Raw genomic sequence first — 19,264 nt, 5'->3', positions numbered from 1 at the left:
GACCGACTCCTGCCTGCATCTACTACTATTACTCCACACATCGACCGCTATCCAGCATGCATCTAGAGTATTAAGTTCATAAGAATAGAGTAACGCTTTAAGTAAGATGACATGATGTAGAGGGATAAACTCATGCAATATGATATAAACCCCATCTTGTTATCCTCGATGGCAACAATACAATACGTGCCTTGCTGCCCCTGCTGTCACTGGAAAAGGACACCGCAAGATTGAACCCAAAGCTAAGCACATCTCCCATTGCAAGAAAGATTAATCTAGTAGGCCAAACCAAACTGATAATTCGAAGAGACTTGCAAAGATAACCAATCATACATAAAAGAATTCAGAGAAAATTCAAATATTGTTCATAGATAAACTTGATCATAAACCCACAATTCATCGGTCTCAACAAACACACCGCAAAAGAAGATTACATCGAATAGATCTTCACGAGAATCATGGAGAACTTTGTATTGAGATCCAAAGAGAGAGAAGAAGCCGTCTAGCTAATAACTATTGACCCGAAGGTCTGCTGTAAACTACTCACACATCATCGGAGAGGCCATGGTGTTGATGTAGAAGCCCTCCGTGATCAATGCCCCCTCCGGCAGGACGCCAGAAAAGGCCCCAAGATGGGATCTCACGGGTACAGAAGGTTGCGGCGGTGGAATTAGGTTTTTGTGGATGCTTCTGTTGGTTTGGGGGTACGTAGGTATATATAGGAGGAAGAAGTACGTCGGTGGAGCAACGTGGGCCCCACGAGGGTGGAGGGCAGGCCCAGGGGGTAGGCGCGCCCCCTACCTCGTGCCCTCCTGGTTGCTTTCCTGACGTAGGGTCCAAGTCCTCTGGATTACGTTTGTTCCAAAAATCACGTTCCCGAAGGTTTCATTCCGTTTGGACTTCGTTTGATATTCTTTTTCTGCGAAACACTGAAATAGGCAAAAACAGCAATTCTGGGCTGGGCCTCCGGTTAATAGGTTAGTCCCAAAATAATATAAAAGTGTATAATAAAGCCCATTAAACATCCAAAACAGAATATAATATAGCATGAAGTAATCAAAAATTATAGATACGTTGGAGACGTATCACGCAATGCCAACTATGCTGAAGAGCTCCGAAGGAGAACTATGCAAGGCTAACGCCAAAAAAGACCACTGAACAGACTACCTGCTTCCTATCGACGTCACCACCAGGGCCCCACCGCCTATCATCATTGCCACCAGGGCCCACCGCCACAACTCCGAGTTCACCGTAACAAAAATATCCTGAGATAATCTCACAAACAACTCCAAAGGGCCATTGGGGGGTGGGCGATGGGGTAGCCGTGGAGCTCACAGACACGAGTGCTTGAGCGATGGGCAATGGACACCTAAGGTTCAAATTTTTACTGCTCTCGGTCCTAGGGCTGGTGAGGAATCAAATGATAGTTACATAGAGATGAAAAAGAGTACAATTGTTTGACGAAATAGGCTTGCGCCCCGCTATATTAATATAGCAACCACCCGATACAGCCAGAAGTTCGATGCTGGGGCAAACATCACAATCACGCCCAAAAGAAAAACAAGAGAAATAAATGCCAGCAACACCGGATCAACAAAGCTGAAGCATCCTGCAACCGCTGCGCCCATCGGAAATATCCACCACACTCCAATGCCACCGAGTTGGCGCGTACCAAGCAACACCTTCAAGAAGGACCGTGACGACGATGCTGCTGCTCGGACGAATCCTAGGATTTCTCCGGGTACATGGAGGGAAGCAGAGGAGAGGTACTCCCGACGACCTTCAAGAAGGTTGATGGCGCCCATAGGCGCCACCGCGTCGGTGCCGGGCAGACCCGAGAGGGATTTCTCCCTACCCCTCATATCCACAACCCAGGACCAACCGGGGCTCCACCATGCCAACCGCCCACCAACCTGCACCACCACAGTCACGAGGACACCACCGTCGTCTCTCCACTACAGATGTTGCGAGGCCGGCCGAACCAAATGAGGTCACTGACGAAGGGACCGAAGAGTACAATTGTTGCACGGTGCAGATAAATAAGATTTTTTAGGCAACGCAGATGAAGAAGATGAATCGACAAAGAAGACATTGAATCACTAATTAAGGGTTGCCCTTGCAATGTTCATTCCCATCATTTCTAATGTTGACAAGTGATGCATTGCATGTGTGAACTTGTCGCAACCTGAGAGTTTCAATGAGATTTCTTCCCACATAAACAAGTGGGTTTCTTTGTGCTTTTTTAGATTCATTTTTTCTAAAACCTTTTATCTTGTTAGTCGTGCATCCAAATCACGAACTGTTTCACCATTGTGTTTCTCGTGTCGAGATCTTTGAAACTACAACCCATGTTGATAGGTTTCGACGAATATTCTTTGGACGAAATTTGTGCTTAAAAAATGACTAACCCATACTTCAAAAACTGTACTAGTTATGCTTCACTTTTGAGGAAGCACAATTGTGTCTTCATGTGGAAGCATACATGTGATTTACTTTTTTTGGGAAGCATAAAATCATAATTGTGCTTCAGGTGGAAACACATATGTGCTTCACTTTTGGGGAAGCACAAAAGCACATCTATGCTTCATGCAGAATTGTGCTTCACGTGGAAGCACACACTCCCGCCAGACGTAAAACAAAAAAAATAATGAAAAACCCAGGAAAAACCAAAACACAAAAATCCAGAAAAACAAAAATAACTGCCCAATGGAGGAGCGCCCAACACACAGCATGTGCAACATTGGGACGCACGACGTGGCAGCGCCGGGGGACCTTGGAACTGCCCGTGCAAAAACTACCAAGCGTACCCTTCAACTAGTTCATCCCCAGCACCACGGCATCGCGGGCAACTCTATAGGCCAGCTCAAGCTGACAACAACCTAATCTGTGGGGGACCAATTAGGTGCCTCGTCCAACAACACTCCAACGATAGGGGCTTGACCAAGGGGTGCGTCTATGACTTGCTCTTAGACTACCGACAATGGAAGTAACATAGGTAGTAACATCACACATATGTAGATAAAATAGATGATGTGGCAAGCAATAAATGAAGAAAGAGAGACATGTGGTAACATGGCTAGTTACACTACTAGTATGAGTAACATCACACATATCAAGGTAGGATGAGTCTATAGCCTAATAAATGAAGTGTTGCATGTTACTACACATATATTTACTTTCCACTATAGAAGTAGTAACATAAACTAATAACATAGGCATGTTACTAGTCTAAGTTACTCCCCATTATGACTAGTCTTATTAAGAAGACTCCATATTTGACGTTCCACGCGCCAAATCGAGTGCTCGCGCAACTGTTCTCATTAGGGTAGCTCGCTCGACCATGTGTTCGCTCACTCGCCAGTCCCTACAGGTGTAGAAAAACCGAATCCAGTCTTTGACTGATTGACCAATTGACCTTTGACATTTGACCCATTGACTCTTACAAAATCATGTATTTGAAAAAAAATGTTATTTTGAAAAGTTCACGAGTTTAAGAAGTTCACAAAATATGAAAAAAGTTCATGGATTCTAAAAAGGTTTGCAAATTTGAAAAAGGCTCGTATATTTGAAAAAAGTTCATGAATTTTAGAAAACACAAAATTTGATAAAAAGTTCATAAAGTGAACAAGGTTAGCTAATTTGAAAAGGTTCATAAATTTAGAAAATTTTGCAAAATTGAAACACAAATTTAGAAAAAGTTCACAAAGTTTGAAAAAAGTTATGAATTTCGAATTTGAAAAAGAGAAGCGTGCTGTATATTTAGATCCAGGTGTAGCACAAGTTCCAACACCCTTCATGAGAAAAAAATGTGGGCCGTACATTAATGACAAAAAATGCAACTACAGCTAATTGCTGTATGGATAGGCTATTAGGTGACGTGGCAATACAAAGGTGAACATGGTCTCACGCCCACCCATGTGAATAGTAAAATTTTAAAATAATAATGCTAGAATCATTTTTTGAATTTTGAAGTAACATGCTTGATCAGCCATTCTACTCGCGCGCGAAGTTTCATGAATTATTGAAACCCGTGTTATTCTTATGAAGAAAATGCAATTGAGACCTTAGTATTCATCAAATGATATTTTTTGTTAGTTTCTTTGTTTTTCATTTTTGCATAGAATACCATGGATGTTATTTCTTCTTGAAACTTCATACGTGAGTACCAGTCGAATTATGTTGCAAAAAAATCATTTATTTATTTATTCTACTATTTTTAACTTATTTTTTATAAAAGATGTGCATGGTATTATGTTCACCAAATCCGCGTCCGTTGTTGACTATACTATTTGGGTTTGCCTAGAACTCTGACGAGTGATGTCAACATAGTTGTGGCTTTATGAATGACATGACTGAATGTTGCAACCAGTGGTGCGACATGCTACAAATGACAACGACAGACGTTGCGAGCAATGATGACGAACGTTGTAACCGTGGGACCTAATGCTGCATACGACAATGACGGAAGCTGTGAATGATGGGACGACGTGCCGTGAGCGATGAGGGTGAATGTTGTGACTGATGAGACAACATGCTGTAACCAACACCGACGAATGCCGCGACCGATAGAACGAAGTGCTGCAAGCGGTGGAAGGAAGTGCTGCGAGGGCCGTTGGGCTCTGCTCAGCACGAATCTCTACACAAAGACCCAAGATTCAACGGCTAACAATTGACTGAGATTTTGCAAACCTGATACTATTTACCTTAGCTTTGGGTAGCTACCTCCCACGAGATAGATGATACCAACCTTTAAATGCTCTCATGATCCCAACTTAAAAAAGAAGAAGAAATTTAGACGTTTAGAAACATTCTGAATTTTTTGCGAGGGGCCAATAGACATGAGTTTACAACCTATAAAAAATTTCACATATAAATTTGAAATACGCATTGAGAAACAAAATAGAGAAATCTAACATGAATAATGTCACAAAAGACAAAAGCAAAAAAGACACAATTCACATCTGGATTTACCTTTTTTATTTTTCACTTTTTTATTTCAAATATGGTCCCAATTTTCTAGGAGTTGTAGACGTAGGTCTAGTCCTGGGAACATTCAATTTTTTTTGGAATTTTTTGAAACATTTAATTATTATTTTTAAATGCAAGCATGTGAGAGTTGGTATCACTCGATACTTTCACACCTTCCCACGAGGGAGAATATCTAGTGCACCGGTGCTTGTGGTGCACCAAACTATCATAGTACGTTTTAAAATGTTTAAAAAATTGTGAAAAATAGCACATTTACATAACATCAATCTATCATGTCACAAATGTTCAAATCAAAATTTGAAACATAGCTGAAAAAAAATGGCAAATTCAACACTGAATAGTATACAACATAAGTTGGGCTTTAGATTTGGTCCATTATCACATTGATGCCAAATTTGTCAATTTGTATCTCGGTCAATGTTTTGAATTTCCCTAAAAAAAAGGTCAATGTTTTGAATTTTGATATGAAATTTTGTAAAAATATACGTTGATGATGTGTCAATGTGATATAGAATTTTGTTTCCTGTTTTTCAAACATTTAAAATGTACTACGAACATCTGGTGCACCGACATGTGGTCACCGATAACACCACAAAGATAGACGCACCTGATACATTCCCCTTCCCACGACACCAGCCCCGCTGCTGCTTTCTCTCGAAAAATGCAAAAGCAAAAGCAAAAGAAAAAGCAAAAGAAAAAGTTAGCTGGCTGCTGCTACTCAACTTCTCCACGGCGACTCAGCCCGAGCGACGAGCCTCGCCTACAAAAGTATAGAAACCAGCCGCTCCTCTCTCTTCCCTCCCTCTAAGACACAAGCTATAGCTAGTAGCTGTAGCTGCCATGGCCAAGGATCTCGCCTTCGTCCTCCTCGTCCTTGCCGCGCTAGCCGCCTTCTCGTCGGCGACCAAGCTGACAATCCACAACCTCTGCCCGCACCCGGTCTGGCCGCTCGTCACCCCCAACGCCGGCCTCCCCTCCATCTCCGACAACGCCGCGCGCCTCGACACCAACGCGATTCTCTCCCTCACCTTCCCGTCCACCTTCTGGGCAGGTCGCGTCGCGGCCCGCACCGGCTGCGACGACGGCACGTCACCACTGCGCGGGTGCTTCACGGGCGACGCGCCGCCGTCCACCGTCGCGCAGATCACGGTCCACGACAGCGGGAACCTGGACCTCGCCGCGTACAGCGTCAGCCTCGTAAACGGGTTCAACGTGCCGATGGTGTTGAGTCCGCAGGCCGGCGGTGGGCAGTGTCCGGCGCTCGGCTGCGCCGTGGACCTCAACTGCGACTGCCCTCCGGACAACCGGGCCGCCGAAGGCACCGCGTGCCGCGGGCCCGCCGGGTACTTCAAGAACCGTTGCCCGCTCACGAGGACGACGTCGACCGACGTGGAGCCCGTGCCGCAGAGCTGCCGCGCGCCCGGGGAGCTCAAGATCGTCCTCTGCCAGTCGTCCATGCTCCAGCGCGGCGCCTCGGCGGCGGAGGACACCGACATGGTCATCCGCACTGTCGTCGCCGACAACTAGAGCACAGAGCTTCCGTGTCGTATGTCCTTCTCGCTTTGCCGTACTTCTACGCCATGCACGATCCGTCGTACTACGTTTCAGTTAAGAGTTCGTGAGCGTTAATTAAGTGGCCAGTTTTCATACAAATGTCGCAGTTTGAATGTTTGTATTTTTCTATGAACCCTGGACCTTGGAAGAATTGTTGTACGGTATTTTCAATATGTGTAAAAACATATGTGCAAGGTGGTCAACCAACCGATGCTATATTTGTAAGATCTTTTTATGTGGGGATCCATCCAATTTTGCTTTTAACTTTTTCTTTCTTCTTCTTTATGTGCTATGCCATGAGTCAGGTTAAGTCTTCGTCCACTGAGAGCTAGCTACACCTATAGCTGAGATAAATACATTATTAGTCATTGTACTTGACACCAAAACTCACTTTATTCTCCTTTCCCGTCTCCTTCTTAACTGTTTCAGACTATGTATTTTCGTTATTCAGTTAATGGAAAGGGGTTATGCCCGGTTTAAAAAAAAACAAAAACTCACTTTAATCCTCGTACTCGCAAAACGCAGAGTTTGCACAGTGTACTCGGCGATTGGTCCTAAATAAGCCGAGACGAGCAAAAAACCGCCGAGAGGGCACCCACGTAGGTGGAGGGACCCGAGCAGTTGGAGATTTTTCATTTAGGCCCTCCCGCGATTTATATTAGCATTTTGTAGTCCTCTCTTTCTCTCTCTCTCTCGCTCTCTCTCTCTCTCTCTCTCTCTCTCAGTTGGACCACGCGAAAGGGGGCAGGAGAACTGGCGGCAACGTCGACGAGCAACTACTGGCGAGGAAGATCCGTTGAAGGGAATGACGAGCGAGGGGGCCAGCAGGGCCCTCAACTCCATCGCTGCAGGGACCGACACTTAGGTCACCACGGATGGGCCCAATCCGCCGCTGCAATACGGTACATGCTCCCGATCCTCCCTTATCTCTCATGCTGCAAAGTAGTGCTTTTTAGAGCGGATTTATTGCTGGCCTAAGTTGTATGTCACTGATGCAGATGGTTTTGTATGATTTAGCTAGGGTTTGTGTTGCTGTTGTGCTGATGATTAATTAGTTTCTTTTTGAATTAGGTGAGAAGAAGGATTTGTTCACATGCATGATCTTCCATGGGGGATTTTTCATGGGAACATGATCGAACAAGGGGTATTTGAATGGTAGGACTACTTGGTTTGATTTCTGTGAAACGAAGACATGGTCTGTGGATGTAATCAACAACATTATTGAAGAAATAGGTTATGAAGCTGCTGGTAGAGTGAAACCTTATTGGTGCTTGCCTATGAGGATGGTAGAAATGGAGCATTTGATCTAGATGATGTTGCTCCAACCTCAATACACTATTGAGACTTGGAGCCTTGTAAGTTGACGTTGTAAAGTTGTGTATATCAATAAAGCACTCTTTTGTTGAATGGTTTGTATCTTGTTACTCAGGGTTTGTAAAGCATACGCCACGTTGATTTCCTAGGCTAGCATGGCGGTCCATCTGAGTACAGTAGTAATTCTCTGTACTCAAACGGGGTGCCATACACATAGCAGCCACTAGTACAACGGATGCAATCAGATTATCCCATTTTTCTTTCGAACACTCAGAATCATTGTTCACAAATGCAACAAGGGAAGGAACATGAGCCTCCAACTGCATAGGATCATGATATATCTCACTAGAATGAGATAACCTTGGAGATAATATAGCTGCAAGATTGTAATCAGGAAGTATCACAGTAGGAGACATCACACGAGGATGTTTCAATAAGTTAGGCAAGCCAAGCCCATCTAACAATCCGCCATGAGGCTGATGGGGAAATTGAGGTCCATGAAGTAGATTTAAATCGGGTAGGCCATGGAAGATGGGCTCCAGCATGTGTGGCCCATTTGCTCGTTCAGCTGAGGGAACACTATTATGTGAGGGGGGCTGAGAGAGTGTGAGGTAAGTGTTAACTTCCTCAACTTAAACATCAGATGGAGACGTGCCCAAAAGGAAATTTAACAACTTCATTGAGATGGGCAACTTTCTGTTGGGGAACGTAGTAATTTTAAAAATTTCCTACGCACATGCAAGATCATGGTGATGCATAGCAACGAGAGGGAAGAGTGTTGTCCACGTACCCTCGTAGACCGAAAACGGAAGCGTTAACACAACGCGGTTGATGTAGTCGTACGTCTTCACGATCCGACCGATCAAGTACCGAACGCACGGCACCTCCGAGTTCAGCACACGTTCAGCTCGATGACGTCCCTCGAACTCCGATCCAGCCGAGTGTTGAGGGAGAGTTTCGTCAGCACGACGGCGTGGTGACGATGATGATGTTCTACCGACGCAGGGCTTCGCCTAAGCACCGCTACGATATTATCGAGGTGTAATATGGTGGAGGGGGCACCGCACACGGCTAAGAGATCAATAGATCAATTGTTGTCTCTATGGGGTGCCCCATGCCCCCGTATATAAAGGAGCAAGGGGGGAGGCGGCCGGCCTAGGAGGAGGGCGCGCCAAGGGGGGAGTCCTACTCCCACCGGGAGTAGGACTCCTCCTTTCCTTGTTGGAATAGGAGAAGGGAAGGGAGAAGGAGAAGGAAGGAAGGGGGCGCCCCCCCTCCCTAGTCCAATTCGGACTAGTCCATGGGGAGGGGTGTGGCCACCCTTTGGGGCCTTTCTCTCCTTTCCCGTATGGCCCATTAAGGCCCAATACGAATTCTTGTAACTCTCCGGTACTCCGAAAAATACCCGAATCACTCGGAACCTTTCCGATGTCCGAATATAGTCGTCCAATATATCGATCTTTACGTCTCGACCATTTCGAGACTCCTCGTCATGTCTCCGATCTCATCCGGGACTCCGAACTCCTTCGATACATCAAAACTCATAAACTCATAATAAAACTGTCATCGTAACGTTAAGCGTGCGGACCCTACGGGTTCGAGAACTATGTAGACATGACCGAGACACGTCTCCGGTCAATAACCAATAGCGGGTCCTGGATGCCCATAGGCTCCCACATATTCTACGAAGATCTTTATCGGTCAAACCGCATAACAACATACGTTGTTCCCTTTGTCATCGGTATGTTACTTGCCCGAGATTCGATCGTCGGTATCTTAATACCTAGTTCAATCTCGTTACCGGCAAGTCTCTTTACTCGTTCCGTAATACATCATCCCGCAACAAACTCATTAGTTGCAATGCTTGCAAGGCTTTAAGTGATGTGTATTACCGAGTGGGCCCAGAGATACCTCTCCGACAATCGGAGTGACAAATCCTAATCTCGAAATACGCCAACCCAACAAGTACTTTTGGAAGCACCTGTAGAGTACCTTTATAATCACCCAGTTACGTTGTGACGTTTGGTAGCACACAAAGTGTTCCTCCGGTAAACGGGAGTTGCATAATCTCATAGTCATAGGAACATGTATAAGTCATGAAGAAAGCAATAGCAACATACTAAACGATCAAGTGCTAAGCTAACGGAATGGGTCAAGTCAATCACATCATTCTCCTAATGATGTGATCCCGTTAATCAAGTGACAACTCATGTCTATGGCTAGGAAACATAACCATCTTTGATCAACGAGCTAGTCAAGTAGAGGCATACTAGTGACACTCTGTTTGTCTATGTATTCACACATGTATCAAGTTTCCAGTTAATACAATTCTAGCATGAATAATAAACATTTATCATGATATAAGGAAATAAATAATAACTTTATTATTGCCTCTAGGGCATATTTCCTTCAGTCTCCCACTTGCACTAGAGTCAATAATCTAGTTCACATCGCCATGTGATTTAACATCAATAGTTCACATCACCATGTGATTAACACCCATAGTTCACATCGTCATGTGACCAACACCCAAAGGGTTTACTAGAGTCAACAATCTAGTTCACATCGCTATGTGATTAACACCCAAAGAGTACTAAGGTGTGATTATGTTTTGCTTGTGAGATAATTTTAGTCAACGGACCTGTCACATTCAGATCCGTAAGTATTTTGCAAATTTCTATGTCTACAATGCTCTGCACGGAGCTACTCTAGCTAATCGCTCCCACTTTCAATATGTATCTAGACCGAGACTTAGAGTCATCTAGATTAGTGTCAAAACTTGCATCGACGTAACCCTATACGACGAACCTTTTGTCACTTCCATAATCGAGAAACATATCCTTATTCCAGTAAGGATAATTTTGATCGCTGTCCAGTGATCTACTCCTAGATCACTATTGTACTCCCTTGCCAAAATCAGTGTAGGGTATACAATAGATCTGGTACACAGCATGGCATACTTTATAGAACTTATGGCCAAGGCATAGGGAATGACTTTCATTCTCTTTCTATCTTCTGCCGTGGCCGGGCTTTGAGTCTTACTCAATTTCACACCTTGTAACACAGGCAAGAACTCTTTCTTTGACTGTTCTATTTTGAACTACTTCAAAATCTTGTTAAGGTATGTACTCATTGAAAAAACTTATCAAGCGTTTTGATCTATCTCTATAGATCTTGATGCTCAATATGTAAGCAGCTTCACCGAGGTCTTTCTTTTGAAAAACTCCTTTCAAACACTCCTTTATGCTTTGCAGAATAATTCTACATTATTTCCGATCAACAATATGTCATTCACATATACTTATCAGAAATGTTGTAGTGCTCCCACTCACTTTCTTGTAAATACAGGCTTCACCGCAAGTCTGTATAAAACTATATCCTTTGATCAACTTATCAAAGCGTATATTCCAACTCCGAGATACTTGCACCAGTCCATAGATGGATCGCTGGAGCTTGCATATTTTGTTAGCACCCTTAGGATTGACAAAACCTTCTGGTTGCATCATATACAACTCTTCTTTAATAAATCCATTAAGGAATGCAGTTTTGTTTATCCATTTGCCAGATTTCATAAAATGCGGCAATTTCTAACATGATTCGGACAGGCTTAAGCATAGATACGAGTGAGAAACTCTCATCGTAGTCAACACCTTAAACTTGTCGAAAACCTTTTGCGACAATTCTAGCTTTGTGGATAGTAACACTACTATCAGCGTCCGTCTTCCTCTTGAAGATCCATTTATTTTCAATGGCTTGCCGATCATCGGGCAAGTAAACCAAAGTCCACACTTTTTCTCATACATGGATCCAATCTCGGATTTCATGGCCTCAAGCCATTTTGCGGAATCTGGGCTCACCATCGCTCTTTCATAGTTCGTAGGTTCGTCATGGTCTAGTAACATAACCTCCAGAATAGGATTACCGTACTACTCTGGTGCGGATCTTACTCTGGTTGACCTACGAGGTTCAGTAATAACTTGATCTGAAGTTCCATGATCATCATCATTAACTTCCTCACTAATTGGTATAGGCGTCACAGAAACTGGTTTCTACGATGAACTACTTTCCAATAAGGGAGCAGGTACAATTACCTCATCAAGTTCTACTTTCCTCCCACTCACTTCTTTCGAGAGAAACTCCTTCTCTAGAAAGGATCCATACTTAGCAACGAATGTCCTACCTTCGGATCTGTGATAGAAGGTGTACCCAACTGTCTTCTTTGGGTATCCTATGAAGACACATTTCTCCGATTTGGGTTTGAGCTTATCAGGATGAAACTTTTTCACATAAGCATCGCAACCCCAAACTTTAAGAAACGACAACTTTGGTTTCTTGCCAAACCACAGTTCATAAGATGTCGTCTCAACGGATTTAGATGGTATCCTATTTAACGTGAATGTAGTTGTCTCTAATGCATAACCCCAAAACGATAGTGTTAGATCGGTAAGAGACATTATATATTGCACCATATCTAATAAAGTACAGTTACGATGTTCGGACACACCATTACACTATGGTGTTCCAGGTGGCGTGAGTAGTGAAACTATTTCACATTGTTTTTACTGAAGGCCAAACTCGTAACTCAAATACTCTTCTCCACGATCAGATCGTAGAAACTTTATTTTCTTATTACGATGATTTCCACTTCACTATGAAATTATATGAACTTTTCAAATGTTTCAGACTTCTGTTTCATTAAGTAGATATACCCATATCTACTCAAATCATCTGTGAAGGTCAGAAATTAATGATACCTGCTACGAGCCTCAATATTCATCGGACCACATACATCTGTATGTATGATTTCCAACAAATCTGTTGCTCTCCATAGTTCCGGAGAACGGCATTTTAGTCATCTTGCCCATGAGGCACGATTCGCAAGCATCAAGTGATTCATAATCAAGTGATTCCAAAATCCCATCAGTATGGAGTTTCTTCATGCGCTTTACACCAATATGACCTAAACGGCAGTGCCACAAATAAGTTGCACTATCATTATTAACTTTGCATCTTTTGGCTTCAATATTATGAATATGTGTATCACTACGATCGAGATCCAACAAACCATTTTCATTGGTGTGTATGACCATAGAAGGTTTTTATTCATGTAAATAGAACAACAATTGTTCTCTAACTTAAATGAATAACCGTATTGTAATAAACATGATCAAATCATATTCATGCTCAACGCAAACACCAAATAATACTTATTTAGTTTCAACACTAATCCCGAAAGTATAGGGAGTGTGCGATGATGATCATATCAATCTTGGAACCACTTCCAATACACATCGTCACTTCATCCTTAACTAGTTTATGTTCATGCAACTCCCGTTTCGAGTTACTACTCTTTAGCAACTGAACCAGTATCAAATACCAAGGGGTTGCTACGAACACTAGTATAATACACATCAATAATCTGTATATCAAATATACCTTTGTTCACTTTGCCATCCTTTCTTATCCACCAAATAGTTGGGGTAGTTGCGCTTCCAGTGACCAGTTCCTTTGCAGTAGAAGCACTTAGTCTCAGGCTTAGGACCAGACTTAGGCTTCTTCACTTGAGCAGCAACTTGCTTGCCGTTCTTTTTGAAGTTCCCCTTCTTCCCTTTGCCCTTTTCTTGAAACTAGTGGTCTCGTCAACCATCAACACTTGATGTTTTTCTTGATTTCTACCTTCGTCGATTTCAGCATCATGAAGAGCTCGGGAATTACTTTCGTCATCCCTTGCATACTATAGTTCATCACAAAGTTCTAGTAACTTGGTGATGGTGACTAGAGAATTCTGTCAATCACTATTTTATCTGGAAGATTAACTCCCACTTGATTCAAGCGATTGTAGTACCCAGACAATCTGAGCACATGCTCACTGCTTGAGCTATTCTCCTCCATCTTTTAGCTATAGAACTTGTTGGAGACTTCATATCTCTCAACTCGGGTATTTGCTTGAAATATTAACTTCAACTCCTGGAACATCTCATATGGTCCATGACGTTCAAAACTTCTTTGAAGTCCCGATTCTAAGCCGTTAAGCATGGTGCACTAAACTATCAAGTAGTCATCATAATGAGCTTAGCCAAACGTTCATAATGTCTGCATCTGCTCCTGCAATAGGTATGTCACCTAGCGGTGCATCAAGGACATAATTCTTCTGTGCAGCAATGAGGATAATCCTCAGATCACGGATCCAATCCGCATCTTTGCTACTAACATCTTTCAACATAATTTTCTCTAGGAACATATCAAAAATAAACACATGGAAGCAACAACGCGAGCTATTGATCTACAACATAATTTGCAAAAATACTATCAGGACTATGTTCATGATTAATTTAAGTTCAATTAATCATATTACTTAAGAACTCCCACTTAGATAGACATCCCTCTAATCATCTAAGTGATTACGTGATCCAAATCAACTAAACCATAACCGATCATCACGTGAAATGGAGTAGTTTTCAATGGTGAACATCACTATGTTGATCATATCTACAATATGATTCACGCTCGACCTTTCGATCTCAGTGTTCCGAGGCCATATCTGCATATGCTAGGCTCGTCAAGTTTAACCTGAGTATTCTGCGTGTGCAAAACTGGCTTGCACCCGTTGTAGATGGATGTAGAGCTTATCACACCGGATCATCACGTGGTGTCTGGGCACGACGAACTTTGGCAACGGTGCATACTCAGGGAGAACACTTTTATCTTGAAATTTAGTGAGAGATCATCTTATAATGCTACCTTCAATCAAAGCAAGATAAGATGCATAAAAGATAAACATCACATGCAATCAATATAAGTGATATGATATGGCCATCATCATCTTGTGCTTGTGATCTCCATCTCCGAAGCACCGTCATGATCACCATCGTCACCGGCGCGACACCTTGATCTCCATCGTAGCATCGTTGTCGTCTCGCCAACTATTGCTTTTACGACTATCGCTACCGCTTAGTGATAAAGTAAAACAATTACATGGCGATTGCATTGCATACAATAAAGCGACAACCATATGGCTCCTGCCAGTTGCCGATAACTCGGTTACAAAACATGATCTTCTCATACAATAAAATATAGCATCATGTCTTGACCATATCACATCACAACATGCCCTGCAAAAACAAGTTAGACGTCCTCTACTTTGTTGTTGCAAGTTTTACGTGGCTGCTACGGGCTTAGCAAGAACAGTTCTTACCTACGCATCAAAACCACAACGATAATTTGTCAAGTTGGAGCTGTTTTAACCTTCGCAAGGACCGGGCGTAGCCACACTCGGTTCAACTAAAGTGAGAGAGACAGACACCCGCCGGTCACCTTTAAGCAACGAGTGCTCGCAATGGTGAAACCAGTCTCGCGTAAGCGTACACGTAATGTCGGTCCGGGCCGCTTCATCTCACAATACCGCTGAACCAAAATATGACATGCTGGTAAACAGTATGACTTATATCGCCCACAACTCACTTGTGTTCTACTCGTGCATATAACTTCAACGCATAAAACCTGGCTCGGATGCCACTGTTGGGGAACGTAGTAATTTCAAAAATTTCCTACGCACACGCAAGATCATGGTGATGCATAGCAACGAGAGGGAAGAGTGTTTTCCATGTACCCTCGTAGACCGAAAGCGGAAGCGTTAACACAACGCGGTTGATGTAGTCGTACGTCTTCACGATCCAACCGATCAAGTACCGAACGCACGGCACCTCCGAGTTCAGCACACGTTCAGCTCGATGACGTCCCTCGAACTCCGATCCAGCCGAGTGTTGAGGGAGAGTTTCGTCAGCACGACGGCGTGGTGACGATGATGATGTTCTACCGACGCAGGGCTTCGCCTAAGCACCGCTACGATATTATCGAGGTGTAATATGGTGGAGGAGGGCACCACACACGGCTAAGAGATCAATAGATCAATTGTTGTCTCTATGGGGTGCCCCCTGCCCCCGTATATAAAGGAGCAAGGGGGGAGGCGGCCGGCCTAGGAGGAGGGCGCGCCAAGGGGGGAGTCCTACTCCCACCGGGAGTAGGACTCCTCCTTTCCTTGTTGGAGTAGGAGAAGGGAAGGGAGAAGGAGAAGGAAGGAAGGGGGCGCCCCCCTCCCTAGTCCAATTCGGACTAGTCCATGGGGAGGGGTGTGGCCACCCTTTGGGGCCTTTCTCTCCTTTCCCGTATGGCCCATTAAGGCCCAATACGGATTCCTGTAACTCTCCGGTACTCCAAATAATACCCGAATCACTCGGAACCTTTCCGATGTCCGAATATAGTCGTCCAATATATCGATCTTTATGTCTCGACCATTTCGAGACTCCTCGTCATGTCCCCGATCTCATCCGGGACTCCGAACTCCTTCGGTACATCAAAACTCATAAACTCATAATAAAGCTTTCATCGTAACGTTAAGCGTGCGGACCCTACGGGTTCGAGAACTATGTAGACATGACCGAGACACGTCTCCGGTCAATAACCAATAGCGGGACCTGGATGCCCATATTGGCTCCCACATATTCTACGACGATCTTTATCGGTCAAACCGCATAACAACATACGTTGTTCCCTTTGTCATCGGTATGTTACTTGCCCGAGATTGGATCGTCGGTATCTTAATACCTAGTTCAATCTCGTTACCGGCAAGTCTCTTTACTCATTCCGTAATACATCATCCCGCAACAAACTCATTAGTTGCAATGCTTGCAAGGCTTTAAGTGATGTGTATTACCGAGTGGGCCCAGAGATACCTCTACGACAATCGGAGTGACAAATCCTAATCTCGAAATACGCCAACCCAACAAGTGCCTTTGGAAGCACCTGTAGAGTACCTTTATAATCACCCAGTTACGTTGTGACGTTTGGTAGCACACAAAGTGTTCCTCCGGTAAACGGGAGTTGCATAATCTCATAGTCATAGGAACATGTATAAGTCATGAAGAAAGCAATATCAACATACTAAACGATCAAGTGCTAAGCTAACGGAATGGGTCAAGTCAATCACATCATTCTCCTAATGATGTGATCCCGTTAATCAAATGACAACTCATGTCTATGGCTAGGAAACATAACCATCTTTGATCAACGAGCTAGTCAAGTAGAGGCATACTAGTGACACTCTGTTTGTCTATGTATTCACACATGTATCAAGTTTCCAGTTAATACAATTCTAGCATGAATAATAAACATTTATCATGATATAAGGAAATAAATAATAACTTTATTATTGCCTCTAGGGCATATTTCCTTCACTTTCATGTTGAACGATTTTTCATCTGAGGCCTTCTCAAAGGTGTAATCGGCTCCGCAATCATTAGATTGAAAACACATGATTTCTGGCTCGGATCGAACTGTCTGCTCGACCGGACCAGACTGTTCGATTACAATAGGAGGTTTGCACGTGTTTCGCAACCTACACCAGACTGTCAGAACCCAATTACCCGGCAGTCCGGTCGCAACCCAAGGTTTTGGGTACTCGGCCGGACAGTCTGGACATCTCTATTTTTTCTGCAGCATTGCACTCTTTTGGCTACAACTTTGGCATACGACCTTGTATTGAGATGATCCAAATATCAAAATCGTCCGCCTCGACGAGATGAAGATATTTTGTATTGAAAGACTTTCCATTTAAGGAAACCTTAATTGCGTTTTTTGTCATGCCATAATCTAGTGTCAATGCGAGGTTCTCTGAAATTGTCATAACTTTTGCATTCGAGCTCCATTTTGGACCATCCGTATATCTATTTTGATCTTCTCGGAAAGGGCCATCCAAGGGTGATTCCAATCATAAGGTTGACTCCATATTACTGTAACTTCAAGATCCTTTTGTGATGGTGCCACTTTTGAGCGTCAACAGGAGGCAATGACATCGAGCTCGTGTATGCGGGTCTCCGGCGGCGGCTAGCGAGCCCACAAGGGCAACAACGACAACCCTCCGACAACACAAGATCCATGGCGAGACGAGATTACTTGGTGGATCTTGGTTGTAGGTGAAGGGAGAATTGACGGTGGCAAGGAGAACCCTAGGTGTGAGTAACCCTAGCGGGATGAGAGAGAGAGCGAGGCGTCAGGAGAGCGCTGCTTTTTCTCCTCGGAATTTTGATTCGGTTGGGAAAGCACGGTGAAGTAAACGGGAGGTGCGGCTTGTGCTGGATAAAAATGGGTGGAGGGGGGTTCATTCGATCAGTGGGAATTCATGTGTACCAAGGAAACGACTTATGGACTCCCCTTTTAGGAGTAGAGACAATGAGATATCTCCCTAGAATCAGATAACCTCTAATATAATATAGTTATAAGATTGAAATCAGGAAGTATCATAGAAAGTGGCATCACAGAAGGTTGTTTCAATAAGTTAGGCAAGCCAGGCCCAGCTAAAAGTCCACCCTGAGGTTGTGGGGAAATTGGCTTCCATGGAGCAGTTTTAACTCTGGTAGGCCGTGGAAGATGGGCTCCAGCATGTGTGGCCCATTAGCTGGTTCACCTGAGGGAGCACTATTATGTCAGGGGGCCATAGAGATGGCGAGGTTACTGTTAGCTTCCTCAACTTGCACATCAGATGGAGGTGTGCCCAAAAGAAAATTTAACCACTTTGATGAGACGGGAAACTTTCATGTTGAGCGATTTTTTCAGGCCATCTCAAAGGTGTAATCAACTTCGCAATCATGAGACTAAAAACACACGATCCATGTCGAGACAAGATTGCTTGGTGGATCTTGGTTGTGGGTGCAGGGAGAATTGGCACTGGTAAGGAGAACCCCAGGTGTGAGAAACCCTAACGGGATGAGAGAAAGAGAGAGAGAGAGAGAGGCGTTAGGAGAGCGCTGATTTTTCTTCTCCAGATTTTGATTCGAGCGGGAAAAATCGATGAAGTAAACGGGAGGTGCGGCTTGTGCTGGATAAAAATTGGTGGAGGGGGATTCATTCAATTGGTGGGAGGTCACGTGTATCAACGAGACAACTTAGGGCACATCCAAAGCGGACCCTCAAATTGCCCGCAACCGTCCAGACTGCATGGTCTAGACGGGTTTAGCCATCCAATGCGGGCCTGTATCAGTCCATCGAGCGGTTTGGACGTACTTTTTTTGGCAAATGCGAGACAAAGTGGGGGGCGGCTTTGCGGGAGTCTGGAAAGCAACCACATGGGAGTCCGACACCCCTGGGCTACCCAAAACCCCACTCGGACACCGCGCCTCCATCCTCGCATTTTCTCCCCTTCAATTTTTCTCTCTTGCCTTCGCTGCCGCTCCACAACCTTGCCATGCCACCCACGAGTCCATCACCTCCAACGATACACCTGGGCTCCGTGCCGCTTCTCCTCCACCGTTGTTCCACACCTCTCCTCGGACCTTAGTACATGAGAGAACGAACTGTGGCAAACACCGAGAGGCTCTTGGGCATCTCAGAAGCAAGTGGGTGGCCAAGTTTG

General features: G+C 44.1%; 1 protein-coding gene across 1 annotated transcript; it reads left to right on the top strand.

Annotated features, from left to right (window-relative positions):
* The first annotated feature begins 5,742 nt into the window (after window positions 1-5,742).
* LOC123119709 (osmotin-like protein) lies at window positions 5,743-6,814 on the top strand. The gene has a single exon (XM_044539607.1). The coding sequence runs from the start codon at window positions 5,830-5,832 to the stop codon at window positions 6,514-6,516; it is 687 nt and encodes a 228-aa protein (XP_044395542.1). The 5' UTR covers window positions 5,743-5,829; the 3' UTR covers window positions 6,517-6,814.
* Window positions 6,815-19,264: the final 12,450 nt, after the last annotated feature.

Source organism: Triticum aestivum, chromosome 5D (assembly GCF_018294505.1).
Source record: "Triticum aestivum cultivar Chinese Spring chromosome 5D, IWGSC CS RefSeq v2.1, whole genome shotgun sequence".
Taxonomy (NCBI): domain Eukaryota; kingdom Viridiplantae; phylum Streptophyta; class Magnoliopsida; order Poales; family Poaceae; genus Triticum; species Triticum aestivum.
This window is presented reverse-complemented; position numbering and strand designations above follow the sequence as displayed.